At 42.4% G+C, this 10,343-nt stretch overlaps 2 protein-coding genes across 2 annotated transcripts; both read left to right on the top strand.

Moving 5' to 3' along the window:
• The first annotated feature begins 1,007 nt into the window (after positions 1-1,007).
• On the top strand, positions 1,008-2,090 carry LOC118788306 (protein PML-like). The gene is made up of 2 exons (XM_036544265.1): positions 1,008-1,011; positions 1,361-2,090. The coding sequence occupies exons 1-2, from the start codon at positions 1,008-1,010 to the stop codon at positions 1,954-1,956; spliced, it is 600 nt and encodes a 199-aa protein (XP_036400158.1). The 3' UTR covers positions 1,957-2,090.
• A 756-nt stretch (positions 2,091-2,846) lies between these two features.
• LOC118787997 (secretory carrier-associated membrane protein 2-like) lies at positions 2,847-9,867 on the top strand. Its single transcript, XM_036543810.1, has 9 exons — positions 2,847-2,983; positions 4,482-4,562; positions 4,996-5,070; positions 5,266-5,380; positions 6,379-6,507; positions 6,827-6,986; positions 7,557-7,658; positions 8,202-8,319; positions 8,651-9,867. Exons 1-9 carry the CDS (start codon positions 2,927-2,929, stop codon positions 8,795-8,797), a joined length of 984 nt encoding a protein of 327 aa, XP_036399703.1. The 5' UTR covers positions 2,847-2,926; the 3' UTR covers positions 8,798-9,867.
• Positions 9,868-10,343: the final 476 nt, after the last annotated feature.

The raw sequence follows: 10,343 nt of genomic DNA, 5'->3' as shown, positions 1-10,343 counted from the left end.
GTGCATTTCGGACAAAACGAAACTGTCTGAAACCCGTCATATGACTCAATAATAGCGCCAGTATAGCTCATACAGCGCTTATGACGTAGGGTTTTTAACTAAAATAGTCATTTACAGGAATTAGGTGGATATTGAAAACAAAACTTATAGTTTTATCATGGAGTGTCTTGTTCCAGTGAACCAAACCTCTGTTGTTACTCATAGTTTCAGAACGTAGATAATAGTCGTAACCACCTGTCTGTCCCTCCCTCGAGGCTTAACGACTCTGTTATTCATGAGATTCAGAATATTCACGGATCACAATCGTCTTGGAGTGAGAAGACACTTCGCTACTATCACACTTTGACACTTTTTCAAGTAAAGTGAAAAAGCGAACATCTTGGCATACAACGAATGTATTCCTCGCGGGTAAGGAATTGATTTTTATACTTTTTACATTATTTTCTGTTGGATGGAAGGTACCACATGAACTCCGTCTCGATTTTTGCGTGCGTATAAAAGTGTGATCAAAGGTTATTTGTATGGTTTTCATTCTGTCAAACGCCCCAGTAAGTTTATCAGGAAGTAGAAAGATAAACATAACAATGGACAGCCGTGAAAGTCAAATGTAACACTATACCGTAGTTTTGAGATTTTATTTTACTTTGTTACATTTAATGTTAACGTCAACCCCGACATCATTACCCCCCCCCCCCCCCTTTTTTTTTTGTAGGAATCGGGAACCTTGCCAAGGACAACTGATGCCACTGCGCGGAGCGATTACACTCTAGTGTTTTTCGATTTGGAGACCACAGGACTAGGTATTGTAAAAAGAATAAGCACACATTTATTTGATGTTATGGAAACTGTCGAAGTAAATTGTTTCAAAGTGGTTTCGTGTGTGTTTTACAATTACCTCTGTGAATTGAACTGGTGTAGGCCAACTGAGAAATACGATCATCTGGCGAGTAGAACAGCAGTCTGTTGGTCAGATTCAATCTGATCTGAGTGCGCTTTGCTGTTGAGTAATGAGTTTATCTTAGTATTAACATTTTTAGTTCTAATTAGAGGTGTCCCTCCAAGGTAAGAACAAAACGCACTGTGGTTTGCCGTCCCATTGTAAAAATGTATGTTTCATTACAGAAGATAGACATTTTTCTGTCAGCATAGAGTTGACTTTTAACAGGGGTACTGGACTGATTAAATTCCTTGATTTTGGAACAAGTTTTATGATGCTGAATAGGTCTATTCACCTTAGCAGCACAACAGACAATCACTGGGACTTCCAACAATCCGCACCTCTCACTACTGCATTGCGGAGCTAATCGGGGCTTTCCAGTGCTCTCCAAAGTATTAAAAGCACAATTAATCTCTTCTGCAGATGTTGCGACGTGTGATATCATCCAGCTGTCAGCCATCTCCAAAGAGAGGACCTTCAACGTGCATGTGCTACCGCGCTGCTGCATGACGGATGAAGCCTCTAGGGTGACCGGCTTCACCGTGCGGGACCAGACGCTGCTCCTGCGCGGGAGGCCGGTGGAGACGGTCCCTCTCCGGCAGGCTCTGACCTCCTTTATTGCCTTCCTGTGCTCCGTGCACCGGCCCCTGTTGGCGGCGCACAATGCCAAGCGCTTCGACTGCCCCGTGCTGGCCAGGGTGCTGCGAGAGTTCTCCCTCGAGGAAGAGTTCCAGCAGGCTGTCGACGGCTTCCTGGACACTTTCCTGCTCAGCAAAGATCTCCTGGCTAAGACCACGGTAAGGAGGTACTCTCAGCAGTACCTGGTCAGCCTCTTCCTCAACAAGTCCTACCAGGCACACAATGCGCTCGAGGACGTCAGAGCTCTACAGGATCTGTACCACGCGTGGGCTCCCGACAGGCACCTGGTGCAGAGACACCGATTCACCTTGCAGCAGCTCCACGACCCTCTGGTGGATCTTTTACAAAGCCTGAGAGCATCTCGGAGGGTTTATTTCTGAGTTTTGTCTTATACTCTCCCATACATTTGTACAGCCTTGTCCAAATGCAGGAGGAACATCTTGCACATTTTCATGAAAACTTGTGTAGCTTTTATATACACCGTTTCCCATTTTATGTATATAGGCCTATATACAAGTACAGATAATTAGTATATTTTGTAGGTATGAAATAGTGATTGAAAGATTTTAACAGTTATATTTCCATCAAGCTTGTCTGCTGCAACTAGTTTAATCATATCATTACATTGCTACATCATTTACAATGCCTGCATTTTTACTCATTTCCATGTTTATAGGCATGAACATATTCGATTATGTGTATAGCCAATTATGTTGGCATTTTACCCAATTATAAACCCATTCCCTGAATTTACAAACTATATTTCTGTGTGATGTAATAAAACATATGGTTTTTGTATGAGTGATTGGCTTGAATATTGTGTCCTCAAAGAACCTTTACAAACATGGGCAGTGCTGGTCCAAGGCCTCACAGGGGAGTAGCTTTACTGAATACGAATTGATAAAATAGCTACACGAACATGTCCTTGACTACTATCCTTGGGCACTCCGCTGTCTCATCTATATATTAAAGCGACCTGGTGGCGACGTAATGGTTTGTATTAATGTTGCTGTTATTGTTCAGTAAACGACACCAGATCCAAACCAGTATTTCAATGAAAGCCATTCTCTCCGGCCCCTATTTTGTTATGGGTTAACCGCAGTACATGGTTGTGCGCAATAAGGCCACGTTGCAGTTGTGTTCAGTATTGGTCTGCACGCCCAAACGCGATCACCTGTCTTCACAAGTTTCCGTGGCACGCCCCCTCACACTCACCCGAGATTACTCGAAGGTGACGTCTTGTCCCAAACGCTTGCGTATGAGGCTTGTCTCGAGGAAGTGGGAAGAAAGCCGCAGTTGTAAAAGGGTCGCTACTGTGTACCATTGGGAAGAGAGGACCTCTCGCTGAAAATGTCGGGATTTGACAACAACCCCTTCGCAGACCCCGTGGAGGTTAATCCTTTCCAGGTAAGAGGTTTGCGAGCAAATCTGAACAATTTTCAACACAAAAGGCTTGTCTGCCTTGAACGTTTTGCGTAAAACCTGTTGGGTCGGTTGCTGGGTTGGGCAAACTTAACGTTGTTCCGGAGACGTGCATTATCGACATACTAAGCAGCCATTCATTTGTGACAAGCCGCTTTTTACCCCCAATGGGAAGACAACAGGGGTGGGACTTTATATAAGTCTCAGGTGAGGTGGAGGTGATGGGTTTGTTTATTAGTTCTTGTCTTATTAGATGTAACTTTCTTAATTTACCCTCTGAAACTTTTGTCTTGTTCATGGTGGTAATTGTGTGGCTAGATGGCTAATTATAAAGCTGTTATTTTCTGCACATGCTAATGTATGTAACGCAACAATCATTTCACATTATCTCCCCAACCCTGATGAACTATCTGGGTTATGCGCTGCTAAGACTGAGGGACAACAGCTCTGCTAATGTACTTCTTATCCGCAGCAGTCGCTAAAGAACTCTTCCCTGTCTGTCGACAGAAGCTTTGCTACATGCTTTGGCAAAACAAAACGTAATTAGCAATATTATGGTTAATTAGGCTAAATATTTTCCAGTAAGATAATTCTTTACCGACGTATCACACCAACAGTTAGTATATTAAAGTTGATATCCATCTCCTGACCAATGCATTAATGTTGTAATAATTCTACACATAGAATGTGATTTCTGTGTGTAGAAATGTTTTCTTGTGTGTATGTTTTAATCGTACCCTGCATGTGTATTTTGGTGACAAACTCATTTTCGCCGTTGCAGATCAATAAAGTAGATATCATATATTTTCTTCTGATATGTCATTAAAGCTGTGGTCGCGGCTGTTATAATTCGCTTGTCTGATACTTTATCTAGAATATATTTATCAGAACTGTCTTTGTGGGTCATTTCAACTTGAAACAGTTTCTTTTATTTGTATGGTAGGCCTACTCATATTACTAGAATTGTATGAAAGCTCCCACATGAAAAGTTGTGGGAGAAGCAAGCCGTTGATCATAAGTAGTGCAGAAATCGTTTCCTTTTTCAAAGCGCTGGTGCTCCGTAATCACAAGCAGGCTGCCATTGTCTGGCCAAGCAGATCTTTTATTGTACAAAGATCTGGACTTCAGAACAGATGAAGGCTGTGATTTCAGTTAGCAATATGTATTTTCCCGAAGCACTGCATGAAACTCTAACAGAAGGAGTCCTGTTTCTTTGTGAATAATGACTCAATGCGAGGAGCTCTACTTTCACTCAATCTTTAAGACAGGTAAATTGATAATAATGTTCCCTTATTCTGCACAGGGTTATAAGGCTCTCCAGATTTCCATACTTGTTTTCTTTATGAGAAAGTGTGGTGATACTGGCCCAATAATTAGTGTCATTAAGGGTGTCATATATTTACCTCCCCCTTTTTGTTTACAATAATATTGATTATGACCCTGTCCTGGTGGTAACGGTCATTGTTCGGTCCCTCTTCACCAGGACCCCTCAGTCACACAGGTGACTGCCTCTGGTGTTGAACGAATGGATGACTACAACCCTTTCTCTGAGAGCACCACAGTGGTAAGACTGACCATATGGCACCACTGACATGAAGAGGGGAGACACACCTGCAGAGAAACAACAGTTAACCTTTTGTTGGTTTGTCTTATATAGTTTGATGCTTGTGCACATGCAGAAGTCCTGCTAATAGTCTACATGGAACTATTGATGGAAGTATTTATGCATGAACTGCTGTGTTCAGTATTTATAGTCTTGCTTTTTGGGTGTATGTGCAGGGATCTGTCTGAAGTGAAAGTCAGGTTTAAGTCATGCTGCTCCCCTCAGCGCTGTGTTTAATCACCCTTTACACTTTTTACTCAGTGCAGCCCCTGTCTATCTCAATTAGTCAATTAGTGTGCCAATTAGTGTGAAGCGTGTACATATCTCTGCCAGTCAGAGTAAAGCATGACTCTGTTATAAAAGTGTTGCCTTGTGTCCGACCTTATGTTTTCAGACCACCACCATCCCTGTCCCCACCTCACCCTCCCAGCCAGCTGTGCTGCAAGCCTCAGTGGAACCCAGTCCCCAGGTCAGTACATCAGACATTTCTCCCACAGCATGTTGCTCCCACAGCGTGTGACTCTCACAGGTAGTAACTCCCACAGCATGTGACTCCCACACTGTGTAATTTCCACAGCATATCTCTCCCACCTCGAGTAATTCCCAGTGTGTGCAGAGGTGGTTGTGCGTGGCAGAGGCGTGACCTGCCCCTCTCTGTCCCCAGGTCACAGCGGCTGCAGGTCAGGCAGACCTGATCAGACAGCAGGAAGAACTGGAGAGGAAGGCAGCCGAGCTGGAGCGCAAAGAGAGAGACCTGCAGAACAGAGGGGCCCCTGCAGGTACTGATCTATATTTATATATATATATATATATATATATATATATATATATATATATATATATATATATATATATATATATATGTATGTTTGTGTGTGTGTATATATATGCACGCGCACACACACACCCCTACCCCAACCCCGTTTTGAGTTGACAGAGGTTGAATGTACTTCAGAGTCATGTTTCTTTGGAGACGTAATCACTAAAGAAGGAGGAGTGAGGTAACAGGATCCTGAGCAGAAAGACACAGTCAAGCAGGGCATTGCTGCTCAGTTACAAGCCTTTTACTGACGGACACGTGACACAGCAGTGAGAGAGACTTCCTGCCTGCTCTGTCATTCAAACAGTGCAGTAAGAGCTGCTCTGTCATTCAAACAGTTTAGTAAGAACTGCTTTATCATTCACGCACTTGCAAGCTAACTAATAAACGGTTACACAAAGAACTTCAGTCTGGACCATGGTTGCAGAAGAGGCAAAAGATGTTTATTGATGATGTTCAGTACAGCAAGGCTTCGCAGAGTCTCAGATGTTACACGCACTTTAAGTTTCACACTTAGAGTCTTACGCCAAAACGTTTAATATAAGAAGCAAAGATCTGAGATATCTTGGTTGTGATATATGCATTGATATATCTGATCCACCCAAATGGTTAAATATGAAGTGACTGACCTAGTACTGAACTACAGTTATATGCTCGAAATCATAGGCCTCTCCGTTAGGACGGCCTTGTGCCACGTACACACTTTCAGTGTGCCTGCGTGCATGATTAATTCAACATAGCAGCATCACTTGGAATGTAGGTCACAGGTTGTAAGTCTGTGATCAACCTAAAAACTACACAGAATACAATCATCATTGTCCCGGTGTATACTGATTCTACTAAACTAATCAGTCTATTGATATAATGATCAGTAAATAATCACCACTATTCCTCAGGGGGAAGTAATTGAAAAGCCAGTTTGTCTCGGGCTGATAAAACTGGTTGTTTCTTTCATAGGCAGAGAAAACAATTGGCCACCCCTTCCCAAGATCTGTCCCGTAAAGCCATGCTTCTATCAGGACTTCAATGAAGATATTCCCCTGGAGTACCAGAGAGTGTGCAAGATGATGTATTACCTGTGGATGTGTGAGTACATTTTGTGTGCACACCCATCTGTGTGTGTGTGTTAACAGTGCAATGACCTCACTTGTCTTCTTACACGCTACGTTATTGAATACTGTTTCTTATAGTTTTTGTCTGTCAGCTTCAGTCCTCCCTGTTCTCATGCAGACCTTTGCATAAGGTCCTGCATGGTGCTGAATGATTTTCTGTGGGGGCCAGGCGCCCGTGCTGCTCATCATGCTGTTCACTCACTAGGGTCATTGCAGATGTGCTCACCAACGGTATTATCAGTGGTATGGGGGTCTTTACAAAGGGGGGGGGGCTACTGTGTTCCTCTCTGCAGTTCACTGTGTGACCCTCTTCCTGAACGTGCTGGCATGTCTGGCCTACTTCACTGCGGACTCCAGCTACGGGGTGGACTTTGGTCTGGCCATCCTGTGGTTCATCCTTTTCACCCCCTGCTCTTTCCTCTGCTGGTACCGGCCGATCTACAAAGCCTTCAAGTGAGACCTCTGCTCTTCAAGTTACATTACCATGGTGTGCTTTATGCACGGCCCTAGATGAAAGTAGCTGTTTAGAGTCATAAGTAAACATTGACATGTTTTAAAAATGTTTTTAGCAGGGCAGTCCATATACCTGCTTTGGCTTGTAACCCTTGAGTAAAAATGAAATCAGTCTATACATTTTTTTTCCTCAATTCTTGCACATTGTTTTGATTGTAAGTTAATTTGGTTATCATTCAATATCACAACTCTTGCTTAAATGTGTTACTGAAGGATCAGTCCAAAGTGCTGTAATGATATGACCCCTGGTTTGGCATGTATTCTCACAATAAATGTAGAATTTATGAATTCTAAAATTAATTTAGATTAATAACTTGGATTTTATATTAATTTATTTTTATTCATTTAGTATACATTTAAAATGAGTGTGTGCAAACAGCTAATTTGATTTTGGAGGAATATTTCTATGCAGCTGCCCCAACAGCTTTGCATTACATGGAAAGATTGATCATTTCTTATTGTGTGCAGGTTGATGTGAGTGTGAGCATGGGTCTTTTTCCTCTCTTCCAGGTCTGACAGCTCCTTCAGTTTCTTCTTCTTCTTCTTTGTATTTTTCTTCCAAGTGGCTGTGTATATCATCCAGAGCGTGGGCATCCCCAAATGGGGAAACAGGTGAGTGTGTGTGTGTGTGTGTGTGTGTCTGCATGTCTGTGAGGGCATCTAATGTGTGTGTTTGCTGGTGTGTACATATGTGCATGTGTTTGTGCGCTGACCTGTGGGCTGTCTCCTTTATCCTCTCCCCTGTCTCTCTGACAGGTTTCTCCTTCCTGATTTGCTGGTTTTCTCTGGTTTTACTTCCGGTTCTACTGGTGTCCTCTGATTCTACTTGCTAATTAGTTGGATTTGTTGGTGTCCTCTCATTCTTACTTCCTGATCTGATGGTGATCTCTGGTTGCATTTCTCCTTTTGTAAGTGTATGGCACTCCTTTGCGCTAGAGTCTTCTCTCTGTGTGAATCCCCTCATATGTATGCTGTCCTTCACTTCAGAATCACCTGCCGCATTCACTCTCAACATACCAGCAGTTCTTTTATGCTTTGTGTGTGACTGAGAGCTTCATATATCTGCATTATGAATTTTGATTTGCTGTTTGTTTGAAGATTGTGTGAATCACAATGTGGCAAATGTAAAGCCATCATGTCGTCATTCTGCTGCAGTGGCTGGATTTCATCCATCTCCATGATTGGTAGTAACCTGGCTGTCGCCGTAGTGATGATGGTGGTTGCTGGCTTCTTCACCGTTTGTGCTGTGCTGTCCATCATCTTGCTGAAAATGGTATGGGCTTTACCTTTTTATGTCACAAAATGTATAACACAAAATAGCACATTATTCAGGATGGATGGTATATCCCTTAATCTGCATACTGAATGGTTTTTCTACCAGTTCTGTAAGGTTGTTAAAATACTGCCAGATAAAAGACCTTTTTTCTGGATATTCTTGGACCCCAGTAAGTGTGCTATGGTGTGAGGGTACCCGTGTGTGGTATTGACTGTTAATACAATTAGAGGGCAGATCGAACACTGAGTCCTAATGAAGACAGATATGAACAGTAAGTCTTGCTGTTGAATAACAAGTGCTTTATTCAGCAAATACTCCCACCCCGCAGGTTCACTCGAAGTATCGGCGAACAGGTGCCAGCTTTCAGAAAGCACAGCAGGAGTTCTCTCAGGGTGTCCTCTCCAATGGTACCTTCCAGAACACGGCCGCCAGCGTGGCCTCTACTGCAGCTCGGGGAGCCTTCCAGAGAAGCTAGACCCCCCCCCCATCCTCAAACCACAACGTTCTCTGGGTGTGCTGTTTGGGCTCAGGTTGGGAAAAAGGGGCTGTGCTTAATGAAGGGAATTCTGCACATTGCACAAGTGGACACTGCGGTTGCCATAAGGCATGACACATGAGAGTACCCACAAATCCAAGTGTAACCATCTGTGAAGTTTTCCCCTTTTGTTTGTTTCATTGTGACATTTGGAGAGTGTGAAGGTTTTCTCTTTACTTTTATGTGTTTTTACTTTTTTACTGTTTTTCTGAGGGCCACTTTGGAAGCTGTGCAAGTAGGAGGGAGTCTTTCCTGTTTGTGGAGCTGCTCTGATGCAGAAGACACAAATTGTCATTTAGGAAGTGATACGAGCAATGTGTAGAGAACATTACCTCCTCATTTTCCTGCTGGCTTGTCCTGTAAATCATCAAGCCTCCTCTCAGATGTTTTGTTTGGTTTGGATTTCCTATTTAACAGAAGTATTCATGAGGTAGTATGTAGTTTTAGAGACCATGTGAGACTAATGCACAGCTAATCGACAGGGTGCACGCCTGGTGACCTCTTAACTCTGACCTCAAGTTTCATCATGGAAGAGGAAAACTAAACCAGAACTTAAGCATCTTATGAAGGTTAGGGGAAGTCTGCTCAGAATATTTGCCTCTGTGTAATAGACATGTTAATAAGTTAAAATTATTCCTCAGACCTAACTGTTCAGTTGGCTCCACTTCCCATCGTAAGAGGGGCCTGTTGTAGGGATCTGTTGCATTTTTCTTTCTGTAAGATACCCTGCATTCTATAACTGCCACACCGTGTTGCTGAATGCGGTGTGAGAGGACCACAAATGTGTGGAACATGCCTGCTAGTACTGCATATGCCATTGTTTCATGTTTTCTTCTGTTACAGGGAGTGGATGTCGTTACAGATGATTATATACCATTACAATTTTGTTTAATCCAAATGTGATCATTTTGAACGTAAAAGTATCAGATTACAATCAAAATAATTGTCTGAAGGGAGTATTCTTCTTTGAGGGTTTGCATAAGTATGAACTGTAAATATCCTTAATTAGGTCGAGCATTTAACTGTTTCTTTTTTCAAAGCTCAAGAGAGCAAATTAAATGTTAATAAAACTGGTTTATTATTATTTTGTAGTAATTGCTTATCAATAAGGCAGGTGAACATTCCACAATATGGTTGTGATAGGGCATCCAGGGTTGTGGAACTGAATGGCACTATGTCATGTTGTTTTTCATAGCCATCCTATAGTTCCCCAGTTAGATGAAGCAGTCTTCCTGAAGCTTTGAGAACACATAACTATTATTGTTTAGCAGTGATGAATGAAGCTTTCTGAACCCCATATTTAGTATAATTATCATGTTCCCACAATCACTGTTTTGTTTGGACTAATCAAAATAGTTTGCTTTCCACACCAAAACACTGACATTGGAGTGTCACTGATGTGTCATTTAGGGGTTCATGAAGCCTCATGCTCACATCACTATCACTTTTGCTCTTTATTTATTGTTTCAGTCAACATATTGACTGT

Source organism: Megalops cyprinoides, chromosome 13 (assembly GCF_013368585.1).
Source record: "Megalops cyprinoides isolate fMegCyp1 chromosome 13, fMegCyp1.pri, whole genome shotgun sequence".
NCBI lineage: Eukaryota > Metazoa > Chordata > Actinopteri > Elopiformes > Megalopidae > Megalops > Megalops cyprinoides.
This window is presented reverse-complemented; position numbering and strand designations above follow the sequence as displayed.